At 42.1% G+C, this 17,891-nt stretch overlaps 1 protein-coding gene across 3 annotated transcripts; it reads left to right on the top strand.

Moving 5' to 3' along the window:
- Positions 1-419: 419 nt before the first annotated feature.
- mov10a (Mov10 RNA helicase a) lies at positions 420-17,828 on the top strand. 3 transcript variants are annotated; one of them, XM_004547590.4, is made up of 22 exons: positions 422-858; positions 939-1,044; positions 1,188-1,363; positions 8,515-8,756; positions 8,863-9,109; positions 9,262-9,399; positions 9,510-9,672; positions 10,015-10,166; positions 10,243-10,413; positions 11,017-11,164; positions 12,684-12,845; positions 13,076-13,179; positions 13,314-13,411; positions 14,099-14,197; positions 14,381-14,486; positions 14,604-14,721; positions 15,814-16,005; positions 16,108-16,179; positions 16,435-16,560; positions 16,663-16,751; positions 16,969-17,087; positions 17,359-17,828. In XM_004547590.4, the coding sequence occupies exons 1-22, from the start codon at positions 737-739 to the stop codon at positions 17,421-17,423; spliced, it is 3,015 nt and encodes a 1,004-aa protein (XP_004547647.2). In that variant the 5' UTR covers positions 422-736; the 3' UTR covers positions 17,424-17,828. The 3 variants fall into 3 exon arrangements, with proteins under 3 accessions (XP_012773585.2, XP_076740398.1, XP_004547647.2); XM_012918131.3 differs by lacking the exon at positions 17,359-17,828 and having other exon boundaries at positions 420-858; positions 16,663-16,761; positions 16,969-17,079; XM_076884283.1 differs by lacking the exons at positions 15,814-16,005; positions 16,108-16,179 and having other exon boundaries at positions 421-858; positions 16,459-16,560.
- Positions 17,829-17,891: the final 63 nt, after the last annotated feature.

Raw genomic sequence — 17,891 nt, 5'->3', positions numbered from 1 at the left:
TAGTGGATGTAACAAAGTTAGCCAATCGAAAAAAACGAGGAATTGTTTTTCTCCACCTCCCAGCTGTAATCCTTGTTATGAACGTAACTTATCCTAAAAGAAAGATATTTGTTTATTTAAATTTTTCTGTTTGAAATCGACGGAAACACGTCGTATCACGGAACAAACGCCAAACATAGGTTATATAATCCAGCCCAGGGACTGCCGAGCAATTACAGCTCCGAGGCAGCTCTCGCAAGCTACTTGTCATTCAGACCATAAATAAAAATGATAATTTATGCACTTTATTTTAATATTTAGAAACCGAACACTCCCCCCTAAATCATTTTATTTTCGAGCCACAGGATAAAGGATTTTGTTCTGTGCGGGAGTATTTTCATTCCACTTGCGTAGCGCATTTACAGATGATCCCTGACTGGGACAGTTGGCGAGCGTTGACAAAAACCGGGCTTTGCGCTAAATGCGCACAGTAGTAGATTTTATGCATCAGTTAGTAAACATTTTAAACCAGAGTATGAACAAGAAATCGCTGCTAAACTTCCAAACACCGTTAATTTGTGCATAGATTGCGCAAAAAATACACAGCACGTGGAAATTTCTTCCCTGTTGAGGCACATTTGCACCCAGGAGTCACATTAATACTCGAGGAAACAGAAGCGTTCTTTTTCAGCAGATGAACTTCCTCACTTTCTGTCAGTCGGCAGTCAGTGACAGCGGCCTGTAAAAGCACCTCGACATGCCGTCGCTTAAAGACTCGCTTGAATCCGGACTGGACTTCATTGAATTTCTGGGAGACAGGGTATCCGGCATCAGCAAAAAGGAACTTAAAGACATCTACAACTCCGAATTCAGGGGCAGGTAGGCTGCATTTAAACACAGTGTGTCCCACGCACCCGGTCTGCTTTGTGTCCAACAGCCTGTTTTTCCTGTGTTCGCAGAGAAGGAATAAAAGATCCCAACTTTTACAAAGTTCTCCTTGCGCTTGTGAAATTCAACAAAGCCCAGATAAGGCAGGGACAAGTCTACATTAATGCCAGACCTCAGGTAACACATATATAGTCAGTGAGTACAAGTTTCCCTGTGCCATATATTAGTCAGTGCTATGATGGGATGAGTTTGGGTATGTTTTGTTCCCATTCCTGGAAAATGGAGAATCAGAACAGGGAACTGTGCTGTTATTTTTGTAGTTTCGCGTGTACTGTGACCAATGGAGGAGGCCCCGGGCCACTCAGCCACAGGATCTGGGCTCTGGCCCTCAGACGCCAGCTGGGACACCTGCTGGCTCCTCCACCCCTGTGGCACCTGTGCTGACCCCAAAGAAAAAACTTGCATCAGAAATCCTTCGCAAGTTGAAGGTGAACAGGTAAAATGCATTTTGAGTTAGTATTACATGTTTCTCTATCCCATCGTCTTTTTTTCTAATTCTCAGACCCGCCCTCATAAATGTGAATTTGCTTTTTCATGTAGGAGCATGATATAACAACAATAAAGCAGGGTGTTGCCGCACAAAAGACTACGTGAGATTAAAACAAGAGAGGACCAGGGCGTGTTCGTTTAGTTGGTTTATATGACGTGAAGATTCGGAAGAAACGTCATGTTGAGCATTGCATAAAAAGTTTCACCTGTCCATTTTCTTCCACTTATCCAATTCAGGGTTATCCGAATTGGATAAGTGGCAGCTGGAGCGTATCCCAGCTGCCATAGAGTGAGAGGCAAGGTACACCACTATATGGTCAGGCCCTGACCATATAGTGGATTTTAATCCAGGGCCTTCTAGGAGTAGTACTTACGTGTGTGTGTGTGTGTAATTCTACATGTTCTTCCCATGACTGTGGGTTTTCTTTCATAGACAAAAGACACCCAGGTGTGGATTCTAAACCACTCTTAGGTGTAAGTGGAGCACATATTTTTGCTAGTGTGTCTGTAAATATTGCCAGCTGGCAAATGATAATATATGGGACAGATAAGACTGATTACTAGGGTTTTATATCGGCCAGTGATGGTTAATAAAATATAATTTCTCACCAACCATTTTGGTTTAGTTTTTAATCGCACATATTCAGCAACTTTAGTCCATGTTGACATGACAGCATTGCACAGTTGCTGCTTATCTCTGATGTGAATCTCCCATTCTACTACATGCCAAAGGTACCCCATTGGGTTGACATCTGATGACTGTGGACACTATTTGAGTACCATGAACTCACTGTAATGTTTAAGAAACCAGTTTGAGATGAGTTAAGCTTTATGAAATAGTGCATTATCCAGCTGGAAGCAACCATCACTGTGGTCATAGTGGGAGTGACATGGTCAGCACCAATACTCAGGTAGTATACAGTGGAAATGCCCCCAAAGTATCAAGATACCCAAACGAGAAGTAGAACAAAATAAACATTGTTTTTTTTTCTGTTCTCTGGGGTGTCTAATATATGAAAGGGATATAAAAAATATTTACTGCAAAAGTGTTGAAATTCACAGATATTGTGATATCCTCCATATATAAAAAAAAAAACCCACAAAATAATGCCAAGCTGAACAACTTGTGACATACTTTTTTTTTAATGCAAATTAGCTTGAAGACATGAATGTTGTGGCTTGTTGGGAAGCATCCAGTTAGTTCTGATCATGAACACAGATTAGTTTTGCAGGACAAAAATATAGACATATTAAAAACACAAAAGTAGCTGACATAAAACAAATACATGGTAAAGTCAAATGTAATTTGCTGTTAGATGATGTCCAAGAGCAATATCCCATTAAAAGCGTGACTTGGCAGTAATGGGAAATGTCAAGACATCTGTAAAGATTGTGGCTAATGGGGATGGGTCAGTTTACACTTTGTGTTGTAATGGCTTGAAGTTATCAAATTACCCTCAGCCAGTCGGACTCTGCTTTCATATTATTATAGCTTATATAATGGCAATATATAGCTTTGCAAAAGATGTTTTGATAATATTTTATTGAATAATCAGAATCAGAATCAGAATACTTTATTGATCCCTGGGGGAAATTATTTTTTGTTACAGTGCTCCATTTTAAACCAACATTAAGACAAGACAGACAATACGCTAACTAAGAATAGTACAATATATACATATATATACATACATACATACATAAGTCACTTATAAATAAATATTTGGAAAAGAAACATGTGTAGCTGTAGCAGCAAACAGTGTGTTAAGTGGATGCGTTGTACAGGGAGATGGCCACAGGCAGGAATGATTTCCTGTGTCGTTCAGTGGTGCTTTTCGGTAATCTCAGTCTCTCACTGAACGAGCTCCTGTGACTGACCAGCATGTCATGGAGTGGGTGGGAGGTGTTATCCAACATTGTCTTTATCTTGGACAGCATCCGCCTCTCCGACACCACCTTGAGGGAGTCCAGCTCCATCCCCACAACATTGCTGGCCTTACGGATCAGTTTATTAAGTCTGTTGGCATCTGCGACCCTCAGCCTGCTCCCCCAGCATGCAACAGCATAGAGGATCGCACTGGCCACCACAGACTCATAGAAAATCCTCAGCATTTTCTGGCAGATGTTGAAGGACCTCAGTCGCCTCAAAAAATAGAGACGACTCTGGCCCTTCCTGTAAAGTGCTGTGGTGTTTTTAGCCCAGTCCAGTTTATTGTCAATGTGTACTCCAAGGTATTTATAGTCCTCCACAATGTCAACACTGACCCCCTGGATTGAAACAGGGGTCAAGTGTTTCCTGGTCTTCCTGAAGTCCACGATCAGTTCCTTGGTCTTTGCCACGTTGAGCTGCAGATGATTCTGCTCACACCACGTGACAAAGGAGTCGACCACAGCCCGGTACTCTGTCTCATCATCCCTGCTGATGCATCCAACCACCGCAGAGTCATCAGAAAACTTCTGAAGATGGCATGTCTCTGTGCAGTGGCTGAAGTCTGTGGTGTAGAGGGTGAAGAGGAAGGGGGAGAGGACAGTCCCCTGTGGTGCCCCTGTGTTGCTAATCACCTTGTCAGACACACACTGTGGGAGACGTACATATTGTGGTCTTCCTGTCAGGTAATCAACAATCCAGGACACCAGAGAAGCATCCACCTGCATCGCTGCTAACTTATCACCCAGGAGGGTCGGCCTGATGGTGTTGAAAGCACTGGAAAAGTCAAAAAACATGACCCTCACAGTGCTCGCCGGCTGGTCCAGATGGGTGTAGACACGATTGAGCAGGTAGATGATGGCGTCCTCTGTTCCGAGACGAGGCTGATAAGCGAACTGAAGGGGATCCAGATGTGGTCTTACTATGGGTCGCAGCTGGTCCAGGATGAGCCTTTCCAGGGTCTTCATGATGTGGGAGGTCAGTGCCACGGGCCTGTAATCCTGGGGGCCACTGGGACGAGGCGTCTTTGGTACAGGGACGAGGCATGATGTCTTCCACATCACCGGGACCCTCTGCAGACTCAGACTCAGCATAAACAGTTTATGAAAGACTCCACACAGCTGGGGGGCACAGGTCTTGAGGACAAGGGGACTCACTCCGTCTGGTCCAGCAGACTTGCCTGAGTGAAGTCTCCTCATTTGCATCTCAACCTGGTATTGAGTGAAGGTGATGGGTGGGGGAGGGGTGTCAGGAATCTCACAGGAGGCAACAGCGCCATGTGAAGAGAGAGGCTGGCACAGTGGTGTGGCTCTGGATTCCAGGCTGACTACAGGTGAGGTTGTGGGGGTCGGAGCAGACACTGTGGTGTCGAATCTATTGAAAAACAGATTCAACTCGTTGGCTCTATTCTCACCTCCCTCAGTTCCCCTGCTGTTGGTTGGCCTGAATCCAGTGATGGTCTTCATGCCCCTCCACACCTCTCTCATGCTGTTCTGCTGGAGTTTCCACTCCAGCTTCCTCCTGTAATTGTCCTTAGCCTCTCTGATCTTGTCCTTTAGTAACACCTGGACCTTCCTCACCTCCTCTTTGTTGCCCCCTCTGAAAGCCCTCTTCTTGTGTCATTGTACGTGCACATTGAAATTATGGGTGTTCCATGCCAACTGTGCAGGAATAAAATATCATTAGTAAGACAGCACCCCTTTCACACCTGTGCATTTTATCGTTTTTAATATAAAACAGTGACTATAGCCGATTAAAATACTGGATTTAGTGCAGTCAGACCTTTACAACAAATCATATGTGGGGTTTCTGCGACAATCACAGCAAAAACTATTACCAAATATATTAACCACATCGTCATGCGTATCTATCATTCGGTTTTTAACTATGGGATATCACAATATCTGTAAATTTACCACTTTTTATGGAAGAATCTCTTTCATTATTATTATAGACTTTATAGAATATGAAAAATGTTGATGTACTTTGATTTATCTTCAGTAGGGGTATCTCAGTATTTTAGAGGCATTTCCACTGTGCCAAGTTAGTGCAAAGAAAATCTCCCCAGTGCCATTACATATAAACAACCAGCCTGAACTGTTGATAAAAGATGGGATAGATCTCTGCTTTCATGCTGTTTTTGCCAAATTCTGAGCCTAGTGTCTGAATGTCACAACAGAAGTGGAGATTCCTCAATTCAGGCAATGTTTTTCAAATCGTCTGTAGTTCAGTTTCAGTATTAAGTGATTGTTTGAGTTGCTTTTACGTTCCTCTATCAGCGGACACACTTTTCTCCTCTCCCTTATCTTTTCTGCCTTATGTCCTTGTCTAGTCTCGTGTCTTTTTTGTGTTACTTTCCCTGGAACACTCTCTCACAGTCTGTGTCTAAAACCTAAAAGAGAATTATGGATTTGATCAACTGGTCTCTTAATGCTATTGACACCCTTTAACGAGAAGTCTGGGCTCGGGAGAACCCGAGTGCCCTGGAGGGACTTTCCCTGCCGGATACACGATGGACGGGTGGCAGAGGATCGTGTGCCTGGCGGGACTGTCGATCGAGGGCGCTGAAGATATCTACCTATTCGGAACCATGATAACAGGGTTCTTGCTGATCGGAGCTGGCTTGGCCCTGGCTTATCGGAGAATTAAGAGAGCGGAACCAGCTGTTCAAACCCCCACAAGGCTGCCCGCTGGGATTGGAACGACAGGTGCGACTTCTCAGAAAGGGCTCACTGAAGGCAGCATGGTTAAGAGCTTGGAGGCGCTTACGACTGCAGTGAATGCTCAGAATAACACCTTTGAGCGTATGTATGTTGGATTACATCAGGAAAGAATCAACTCAGAACAACATCTCTGGGCGGAGCTGGATTACACCTCGGATCAGTTGGCTGCGGTCGTGAGGTCTCAGAATCTGCTATGTGAGCAAAAAGAGTGACAAGACCACAGAATCGACGGCTAATAACATCACGGAGAAGCTCACAGCTATTAACGGGAGACTGAGAGACCAGTGTCGGAGTGTTAAAAAACAGCTTGAAATTCTCAATTACCATCATAACCCGGCTACCCCTTCGGCGCCAGCTCAAGGCTGAAGCCGAACAACAACTCCCTGATAACGACTGTGTTGAGTCTGGTCTGTTCCTTCCCATTCCCTACAAGGCCACCTGGGTTGGCTGGAAGACTGTTTACTTAGCCTGGCAGGGTGAAGGACACTGCCTCAGCTGAACTATGGACACACACACACATACATATACTGATACTGATAAGCACTCACTGACGCATCACCCTCCCTACTCCGGATCCAATGCCACCTCCAATGCTTACCTCCCCCATGATGTGGACATCGGGTCAGCTGGAGGCGCAGTCGAAGATTGTAGCGGTCCCAGATCAGATGTACACACCGGAACTCTTTCCCATGTTGCTTGTCTGTGTTTATTGTGTTATGGTGTGTTGATATCTGTGCATTCCTGTATTATCCTTTTGTGTTGCACATTTCAATGTGTTTTTTCCTCGCTACCTAGCCTGACCTGACTCCCCAATGTGATGTTTGTATTGTATGTACGGTCGGCAAGGTCTGTCATCTCGGTTGTGGGCAAAAGACCTGCAACTGACAAATAAAGGCTATCTCTCATCATCTCATCTCATCTTATAGTCTGGCCATCTCCAGTGACCTCTGGCATCAGCGGGGCATTTTTGCCCAGAGAACTGAAGCTCACTGGATATTTGATCTTTTCTAGACCATTATCTGCAAATCCCAGAGATAGCAGTGTAGAAATATCCCAGAAGATCAGCATTTTCTAAACCTAACCGTGCCACATTCAGAGTCCCTGAAAGCACCTTTCTGACCTGTTTTGATGCTCAGTTTGAACCTTAGCGGATGATCTTGACCGTATCTACATGCCAAAATGTATCGAGTATCTATCATGTAATTGGTTCATTTAAGATTTTAATGTATCTCTTATTGCATCAGCATGAATAAATATAAGCTGATAACTTGGTGTCACGAATCAGCTTAAAGTTCAAAAGAATAACCTTGAATTAAAGTAAGATGCTTGCTAACACTAATCAGCTGCCTTGGCTCATACAGGAAAAGGGGAAAAAACAAAACAAGAAACTACAAGCAGAGTGGGAGGGGCCTTAACAAAAGAAATGATGTTGCACAGTTTGTCCATTAGAGAGCACTAACAAGTTAATTTTTCAACATCTGTTTCAGAATGGTTCTTGTCATAAAAGCAAATAAGAGGCCATGTTAAGACTCGGGGTGCGTTCGCCTGTTAGTGATGTGCAAGCGCACATTATTGATAAGGGTGTAATGTGCTTGTGTTTATGTCACAATTCTTCATTTTTAAGTGACCAAGAGTGGTTTAACAAGCACTTCAGATACAGATACACAAGTTAAAACAAAGTAACTTTATCATGACATTTAGAAACTTGCAGATTTTGTATTTGATTGGTAACCCGTGGAGTGAGGCCGGTGCAGGGGAGAGCTGCTTTCTCTTCTTGGTATGACTGAGAAGTCTCTCTGCTTCACTTTAAACCACCTGCAGATGAGACAAAGACTGACTCAAAGAAAACAAGACATGAGATAAAAAAAAAACCTTCATGATATTCCTGAGAACTGGCTTTATCAGGAGGGTTTTTTTTTAGAACTGATAATCAGCACTTTGTTTTATGACATACAAGTCAAAGGAAAAAGATAGAAGATGATGATGAGATGAGAAGTTCCAACTGTGGTAATTTTCCAGAACTGTAAAACCTGTCTGTGAGTTACACTTTTGTTGTTTCGTGATCCTTTTTTAACTTCCCTGCATAAATACAGTCCTGTGCAACGTTTTAACTGCACAGCAGTTTTAATCTGAGTCAGTGGTGGAGTATTCCTGTGTAAACTGAATCGTTGCCAGTTTGGGTGTCAGTGATTTACTGATATCACTCAGTCACAAAGATCATATAGTCCATGATATGAATCCACTATGCAGTTAAAAAGGCTTCTTTTCAAGAGCATCTGAGGTTTGTTTTTTATTACCTTCTACCTGTTTAATAGCAGACAGTCATGGGATAAGTGGAGTTGATGAAACGTTACGTTTTATTTACCAGGTACACTGGTTTTTCAGTGATTCGGCACCATCTTGTCTTGTCGTTGTTAAAATTGCAGCCTGATCTTGATTCACCTGCAGGAAAGAGCATACGGCTGATAAGGGCGGCATCGAGATCACATCGGACCCCGTGGAGAGCGGTGGGAAGGTTCAGTTCGCTGTGGATCGCCTGCGGGAGCCGTTCGTTGTCAGGTTCCACATTGTCAATAAAGGCACTGACAACATCCACTTGACGTACTACACTGCCCTGCACAGGATCCGCTGTTTCACTCTAGAGGATAAGAGGAGAGTGACCAGAGCATCTCCGCTGTTCCTCTGTCCTGGTGAGACACTGATGACTTCTTCTCTGCCTTTAGAAATGAGAGAAATAAACTAGCTAATGTTCACAAATTCTTCCTTTTTTTTTCTTTCGTCTTTTTTTCCCTCCAGGAGAGCGCTATGAAGTTGAGGTTAAGTACATTCTGAACCACTATGGATATTTCCCTGCCACAATGTATTTCGAGTTCTGCCCAGATTTGCCTGGATCGGTGCCCTTCTGCATTGTCAGGGAGATAGAAGCTGCAGCCCAGACTCCACTGGCTGTGGAGCTAGGGCCTGTGGCTCCTTATAAACCATTTCGGGTGGCTGCTTACAAGCCTGTTGACACCATTATAGTAGATGGAGTACCACCTGACAGGTAATGAATTTCAAAACTGATTGTAAAAATTACTTTGAAGCATTTTTGCTCACTTGGACTTTAGATCAACAAGTTGTCCCTGAGGGTTTAGCGACCGTGTGTCTTCTGAAACTGATCACAGCCATATGGTGTTTTGTTTTCTTCTTCTGCAGTTCTGTTGTGCCTTTGAAGATGGCAGTGAAATTAGGAGACTACAAGTATCATAATGACCTGAAGGATTTGGCTAGACGAAGGATGGAAGACTCCGAGTACCTCTCTCCAACTGCCAAACAGAAACTTGCATCAGTGAAGTAAGCAAATCACCCAATTCATTACAACCAGCTATGCGTTTTCTGTGATGAGTATTTTATAGAACTAACCCAATGTTAAATGCACCGTTTACCTCTGCTTTGACATCCAGGGGTCTCCTCAGTTGTCCCTTAAAGATGAAGAACTACTCGCATCGGTTTCATCTCCTGCTGCACCTTGAAGAGATACAGATGGAGGTTGACATCCGAAAGTATGATCTCCTCAATCAAACCATGACTCAAGACCAAGGCAACAGAAAACTCCTGAAACTCAGAGTAAAGAGATTTTAATTAGAACACCGTCTGCTACGCTCTGTGTTTGCAGTGGCTCTATTTTTGCTGGAGCAGCTGGCATCTCTGAAGCATTGAATTCACTTGTAAATTGTGCTTCTTGGCAGTTAACTTCAGAATGCATTTTATTTGTTTGGGACCTTGTATTCTTAATGAAGGAGCTAGATGACCTTCCTCCCGTTTTACTTGTACAGATGATTATACGATCTAGTTCTCATACACAGATTTGTTTATTTAGCTTGTCATATCTACCCATCTGAATCACCTGCAGACTTGTAGTTTTTTTTAAAAACATATCAATGGCCCAACATCGATGTTGTCCGACAGGTTCCTGGTGTCGCTGAGAATCGGCCATCTGTGCTTCGAGGAGATTGTCTGAGAGTATCCAAATCTGAGGACACCGTCCAGCCCATTACTGTGTATACCGGATATGTTCACAGAGTAGAACTGGACAGTGTGAAGCTGGGTTTCTCAAAAAAGTATGAGCTAGAATAATGATATGTTGACTAAGAACTCACAATGAGAAACTTGTTGCTTACTTTTCAATCATTTCAGGTTGTTGCAGATCTTTATCAGCAATATGAAGTTTAATGTGGAGTTTACTCTCAACCGGTACCCTTTGAAGCTACAACACAGGGCTGTAGACCTGGCAGTAAAACATCAACTTGAGGAGGTGCTGTTTCCGTCGGGTGCAGCAGTGGCTAGTGTGCCCATGCCTAAACTCAGGTCCGGTGCCTATTTGTATGCACTGCATCATCTATAAATGCAACACTTAACCACATTTAATGACAATAGTGATAATAACTTTATTTGTATAGCACCTTTAAAAGTTACAAAGTGCTTCACAGTTTTGGATCAAAACACAAAAGTGAAGATAAGGGTAGATCCTCAGAAATGCTAACGCATGGTCTTTCATTAATACATACACACTCCTGTACATATATATTAGAAGGAAAAACAGACCACAAATAATGAAGAGACCAGCTGCATTAATAAGGTCTCAGTAATCTGCTATATTTGCGAGAGCTTGGCCATGTAGGGTTTTATGTTACGGATACATTGAATTGTACTGTGTCCTACTGTATATTCTGCCTGGTACTGGTGGTAGGAGAACAGTGAGCTTCTGAAAATGAGAGTGTGGCCTCAGCAGCATTTCTCTGTTGTTTTCCTGGGCATTTAGCCACTATGTTGCATTAACAGGAGAGATTACTGCTCTTTGGTTTAATGCCATAAACCAAATGGGCACAAGGTGCATAACAGGTTTTTAAACACACATTTACACACCTTTTATGCTAAGTGTAAAAAGTCCATTTCTACATCTCTTTCCAGGATGTTTAATCGACAGCTGGAAAACAACCCGGAGCAACATGCTGCAGTCCAGCGCATTGTGGCTGGATCCTCGAAACCAGCTCCTCATCTTGTGTTTGGGCCTCCTGGAACTGGAAAGACAATCACTGTGGTTGAAGCAATCAATCAGGTATAAAGTTACATGCAGTTAAGATCTGTATGAATGAGATCTTCAGAGATTAATCAGATATCTTACTTGTGAGTTGCCAGAAAACATATTCGTTCTTCATTGGCTGTTACATTGTAACAAATTTAAAGCTGTTGGATTTTGAACAAGACATTTGATATTGTTACTTTGAGTAGAATCTTTGATATTTACTTTATTATTCCATCCATTTATTTTCTTGATTCCTGGTCCAGTTCAGGACCACTGGAGGCCTAGAGCCCATCCCAACGGTCATAGAGACACCCTGGACAGGTTGCCAGTGCAGGACTGGCAGATTATTCAGAATCAAACGAATCTTTGGCTAATCCATAGTTTAAGTTGGTGTTTTTGTTTTGTTTTTTCTCACAGGTCTAAATTGGGTAAAAGGTTGATGGGTGGTTCTTTGGCGTTTTTCTACTCTGAGCACTTAATGTGCTTTATATAACTTGCCTCATGCCCCCATTCACACATTTATGCTAAGTGCTTTTTTTGTCTAATATTCACACTTCATGAACAATCACATTCAGTATCTTGGCCTACTTTGGGTTGCAGCCAGGGATCAAACCATGAGCCTTCCAGTTAACAGGTGACCTGCTCTACCCCGCGACCCCGCGTCTATACAAGTAACTTACACAAGTAAGATTTCTCTTTGCAAGACAGATTTTGCACAGGAATCAGCATGTGTTGGCATGTTTGTAAGGTGATTCCCAGATATCTCGCTGTATATTAGAAACACACTAAGAGATTTTTCTTTTTTTTGAACCAGTTGCTTATTTGCTCTCGAGTATTATGATTATTAGTACTTTAAATTTAGAGATTTTACATTGCCAACAAATGTCGCAGTTGGCACAGTTGCTTTACAGCAAGGACGGTCCTGGAGTAGGCATGTTCTGTCCATGCTTGCCTGGGTTTTCTCTGGATACTCCAGCTTCCTCCCACAGTCCAACAACATGTGAGTTGGGTTAATTGGTGATTTTTAAATTGTCCACATGGGTGAATATGAGTATGAACAGTTGTTTATCTCTCTGTGTTGGGCCTGCAAAAGACTGGTAAACTGTACAAGGTGTAAGCTGCTTTTCGTTCTGTGACAACTAGGATGCGCTTCAGCCCCGCGGTGACTCTGAACTGGATAAATGGTGGTATATTTTGGAATTGATTCACTTCAGGAAACACTAAAAAAAATGGAAACCAAACTTTAACATAAAGGGCTTGCAAAATTCAACAATGCTGTAATTTGTGATGTTATCTGTGATGTTGTAACTGTTTCTCAGAAATTTGTACTTACTATAGGACAAATACTGTGGCTGTATGTCCTTGGTGCAATGTACTTTGAATTCTGTGCACATCTGCCAGGTTAGGTGCCTTTCTGAAATAAGTGACAGCCGCAGACCGGGTCCTGCTGGGTGTGAGGCAAAGGCCTGTGGCTCCCTATAAACCATGTTATGTCTTTGCACACAAGCCTGTTATTATTAAGTAATGACTTTTATTTTGCTCGTCTTGTCAGGTCAGCAAGGCAGATCCATCAGCCCACATCCTCGCCTGTGCACCTTCAAACAGTGCATGCGACCTGCTCTGTGAGAGACTACAAGTAAACATGGATTCTCATCAGATTTACCGCGTGTACGCCAACAGCCGAGACCCAAACAGCGTTCCCAAGAGTCTGCTGGTGAGCTACATATGGACTAATTGTGTATCCATATATATACACAGCCCATAATGTTTAAAAATTACATGTGAAATAGAGTGCCATTGCATTCTCTTGTCTCAGCAAGCCCCATAAATATGCCCGCATTTTCACTAAATTCCTCATGATCACACTGAGGAATCAATGATTGTAATCACTATGGGAAAGCTGAACAAAAGGTTACGTTCTCATATTTTTTTTGGTTCTTTCAGAAATACTGTAACTGGGACGAGAGCAAAGACAGCTTTGTGCCTCCACAGAAAGAGGTTACGATGAAGTACAAAGTCGTAGTTACAACTATGGTCACAGCTGGCAGGTAAGAGCCAGTGTGTGGCATGTAAAGTGTCCATTATGATGTGTTTTTAAACACTCTTTGACATCTGGCACATTTTTCGTGTTATGAGCCATGCGGCACTTGATTATGCTGCTGTGTGTTTGTGTCTTTGTGAGGCTTGTGTCTGGAGGGATTCCAGTTGGCCATTTTTCGCATGTGTTTGTGGATGAGGGAGGCCAAGCTGTAGAGCCAGAGTGTGTCATTGCTATTGCAGGTAAACTATGAATGTCTGAACTACATGTTTTTCATCATGATGTCCTTCACCATGCACACTAAGCAAATATGTAGGACTCCCTTCATTCATTTGCACGTTAAAATTAGAAACATTCAGATCTGTGAGTGATGCTGAAAGGCTTCACTCTCAGACTGCAAAATGGGAGTTTTCCTTCCCACTGTTGCCATGTGCTTGCTCATAGGGGGCTTTGTGATTGTCACCTCAAGGTGCTTACGATATAAAGCGCCTTGTGGGGACTTTTGTTGAATTGGCGCTACATAAATAAAGTCTTTTGTGAAACCTTCAAGAATCTGAAATTCTTACATCCAACTTCCTGTTAAATATGGTTTTTTTTCCATTAAATCTGGTATTAATGCAGTACATGGACCTTTCATATATACACTTATCTGATTACAGAACTTTAGCCACACCCAGCTGCTTTATACATGTTTTTTGTTTTCTCCAAAGCTAGCTAAAGGCTGTAAAATAAATAAATAAAATGTATGGGTTAAGACTTTTACAGCTTACAAATTCTGCATATATGTGACCTTAAGTCAGAGCAGTTGTAAATTAATTTGTTCTTACACATTACACTTCCTCAGTAAATCGGTTCTCGTGATTAAAGGTCATAACTTGCAAGTGCTGAAATTGATGCACCTTGTTACAGACTCATTTGTTGTTTCATAGGTCTGCTCGATGCAGAGAAAGGTCAGCTGGTACTGGCAGGAGATCCTAAGCAGCTGGGACCAATCCTTCGATCTCCTTTTGCAATTGAACATGGACTCGGTAAGTCCAGTGGTCTCATTTTCTTTTCTTTCTGATCAGATGGCGTTAGTTGCATCACTGTGTATCCCTGGCAGTTTTCACTGGTAATAGTTTAGGATCAAATGAATGCTTAGTGCTGCTTCAGTTATTTGAGTTTTTCTCAGATTAACATGAATTCAAATCTGTATCATGAATGCTTTTTAGGGCTTTCTCTACTGGAGAGGCTGATGAGACATAATTCGTTATATCAGAAAAATACAGACGGGCATTTTGACACTCGCTTTGTCACCAAACTGCTGCGAAACTACAGGTGGGTCTTTCAGCTATTGCTTGTCAAAGCCATTTTTTACTTGTGCTGCTGTGTTAATCACCAATAATGCTTCATCGTTTTTTTTATTGTTCTTCTTTTTCCTTCCCGTTCACTCAGGTCACACAGTGCTATTCTGAAAATCCCCAATGAGTTGTTCTATGAGAATGAATTGCAGGTGTTTGCTGACCAATGGGAGCGTGAGACCTATTGCAACTGGGAATACCTTCCGAAGAAGGTGAGGCCTCGGGAACTTTTCATTTATTTTGTTTGGTTTTTGGTTTTTTCTTGTCCCCCTAAGTCATCCGCAAAGCATATGATTAGATGCAAAGGTGTATTTGTCAACTCTGATTTCATCATACATTAATTTAAAAATAAAAAAAACTGTGATGAACATGAATAAATAAAATAGTAAAGTGCATCTGAGCTTTACAGATGCAATGTTTGCTTTGAAAGTGATGAGAGAGAAGTAAGGTCAGAAGGAGTTTCACTGTGTCTGTGGATCTAGAGAAACCATGTGATAGGGTGCTAAGAGAGGAACTGTGGTACTGAATGAGGAAGTCAAGAGTGGCAGTGATGTATGTGAGGGTGGTGCGGGACGTGCGTGAGAACAGCAAAACACTAGTGAAGTGTGTGGGAGTGACAGATGAGTTTAAGGTGGAGGTGGGATTACATCAGGGATTAGCTCTGAGCCTCTGCTGACAATTGAAGTTACACAAGAGGACTGTGATGTTCACGGACAACACTGTGATTTGTGAGTAGAGGAAAGGTGGAGGTATGCTAAAGTCAGTAGAAGCAAGATAGATGACATGTTTGAATGAGAGGGAGCAGAAGTAGTGAAGCTGGGTGAGATGGGTCTCGTCTATGCAAAGAACAAAAAAGTGCACAAGAGAGGTGAAGAAGGAGGCGCAGGCAGGGTGGAGTGGGTGGAGACAGAGGGCCAAGCTGGAAGTTGCTGGTACATGAGGGACCAGATTAGAAATGAGTATATCAGAGGGACAAGTTTGGTTGACTGGTTTTGGAGACGAAGTTTGCAGGGGTTTGTTTTGGAGATGTCCAGAGGAGGGATAGTGGATATATTCTGGATAAAGGATGCTGAAGATGGAAGAAAAAAGACTGGCTGAAACAAAAGTAGATATTAAAACATGAAAACAACTCATGTTGTAAAAGTACAATTTTTCTTAAAACTTCATAGACCTTATGGGAGTGCTCACGTGTACAATTCATGTGTAGTTTTAATTCACATTTTTAATTTCACTAAGGAGTCAGTCGCCAAATTGTATTTGAACCATATTTAACAAGAATAACTGACAGTGCTACCCCACTACAGGGTTTTCCAGTGATCTTCCATGGAGTGATGGGCAAAGATGAGAGAGAGGCGAACAGTCCGTCTTTCTTCAACGTGTCTGAGATTGAAGTCCTGATCGACTACCTCACCAAACTGATGGAAACGCAAGGAAAGAAGGGTCTCCCCAAACTGTCTGCAACAGACATCGGAATAATCGCCCCCTACAGAAAACAAGTGAATATGCATGGTGCACATTTGTGTTAAATGACTGAGGATAAAAGGAGGTTGTTTGGTTCATTCATAATTTCCCATGACTGCTTTTCTTTTTGCTAACAGGTTGAGAAAATCCAGAAGGCCCTGAGATTTGTCCCAGCGCTGAGTCGCTGGAGTGATCTCAAAGAGCTGAAGGTTAGCAGCTCTGCTGTAAACGATCTGTGTCAGTTAATATGGTTATATGCCCCCATGCAAACCTAAGATGCTCATTTACAGTGTCTTCTAAATTGTTTTAATAAAATGTAATCAAAAGATTGATCTGCCGTTTATTTCTAATCAGAAGTGTAATTTAATTGTTGAGGATGCATTCAACAGTTATAAGATTAAAGTTTTATTAGATGGTAGATGGTAAAGTGCAACCCCCCCCCCCCCCCCCTTTTATAATATCAGGTCGGCTCTGTGGAGGAGTTTCAGGGACAAGAGAGGAAGATCATTATGGTCTCCACCGTCCGTAGCAGCATCAACTATGTCAAGATGGACAGAGACTTCAATATTGGGTTCCTGTCAAATGAAAAGGTTTGTCACATCATTTAAGCTTATAAGACAGCCTGCTGCTTCTTTAATGGTTGAATAAATTACTAATATATTCTTTTTTTATATATATGTATTCACTTGTAGAGGTTCAACGTAGCCTTGACGAGAGCCAGGTCCCTGCTTATAGTGGTGGGAAACCCTGTGATCCTCAAGAAGGACCCAACATGGGAGAAGTAAGCGAAGGCAAGATGTTTTGGGAGGCACTGAGTAAACGTAGTGATTACCGAAAGTGAAACCTCATTGTTAGCTGACAAAACAACCTCAAATTGTTCACTTTGTTGCCATTTTGGAGCCTTTGGGCTGTATAAAATTTGCCCAGTTAACAAGGAGTGCACATTTCTTGAGCATTTCTCACTCACGTTTTCTTAATTTTTGCTTTTTTGTTCACAGGTTCATCAGCTACTGTGTGAAGGAGAAGGGCTACACTGGATTTGAGTTCAGCGATGTGGAAGAGGAAGATGATATTGTGTCCAGACTGGCGACGCTGAAAATCAACATAGATTCTGAATGTGAGTACAGCTTTATCCTCAGTAAGACTGCAGCAGACAGTAGACTCGACAGTTGCATGTGTCTTTTTCTCCAGACTTTAGGCTTTATTTGCTGAGGTAAATAGTTGCATGATTGAAACCTTAAAATGTAAAAGCATTTAGAACAAAACATTTTCCCGGTGAGTCTCCAAAAGTTGATTCTGTTCATCTGGACTTAGCGTTCCCAGTAAGTATTCTTCAAAAAAAAATAAAAAATAAAAAATCTTTTGCTAAGATTTTGTCTTTGTTCTAGGTCCTGTTCCAGAGGAGAGTGCCATTCAGCAATTTGTGGACCCTGGGTGGAAAAATGAGCATTAACATTTCCTCTAAACTAGGACATAGCGTCTGCGACAGATGGATTTAAAGCCATTTGAATGCATAGCAAGTGTCAGTCTTTTATTTTATTCTCTGTCTTACTGCTTCAGCACATGATTTAAGACCATATCCTTTTATGAACCTATTTAAATGCAATAAATGCTCCTCTGTTTCTAATCACAGTGGCAAAATGAAGCAGTGAACTTTGGCTTTTTACACTTACCTGGTCTGTTTATTTAGCCCAGTTAACATAACTATGGCTGTACAGATGCTAAAATGTCCTACAGATGGGAAAAGAATGGAAGATCATTTTAATACACTGATTCATCACCGTATGTCTTATGACTTATGTCAATTCAAAACTTAAAAAAAATAAACTGACTTTTTGATCTGCTGTATATTATATTACACCGTGGTGCCTGATCATTTCCTTTAGCAGCATCGTCCTGTTCAAGAATGGACTGAGGAGAC

This window comes from Maylandia zebra, linkage group LG5 (genome assembly GCF_041146795.1).
Source record: "Maylandia zebra isolate NMK-2024a linkage group LG5, Mzebra_GT3a, whole genome shotgun sequence".
NCBI classification, from domain to species: Eukaryota; Metazoa; Chordata; class Actinopteri; order Cichliformes; family Cichlidae; genus Maylandia; species Maylandia zebra.
Note: the sequence above shows the minus strand (reverse complement) of the source record. Positions and strands in the feature narration are given on the sequence as shown.

Bases quoted from the DNA above. Each gene is read 5' to 3' on its own strand.
- mov10a (XM_004547590.4), top strand. From the start codon at position 737: ATGCCGTCGCTTAAAGACTCGCTTGAATCCGGACTGGACTTCATTGAA. The intron at 9,110-9,261 runs GTAATGAATTTC...CTTCTTCTGCAG, and splicing joins GATGGAGTACCACCTGACAG to TTCTGTTGTGCCTTTGAAGA. The intron at 9,400-9,509 runs GTAAGCAAATCA...TTTGACATCCAG, and splicing joins CAGAAACTTGCATCAGTGAA to GGGTCTCCTCAGTTGTCCCT.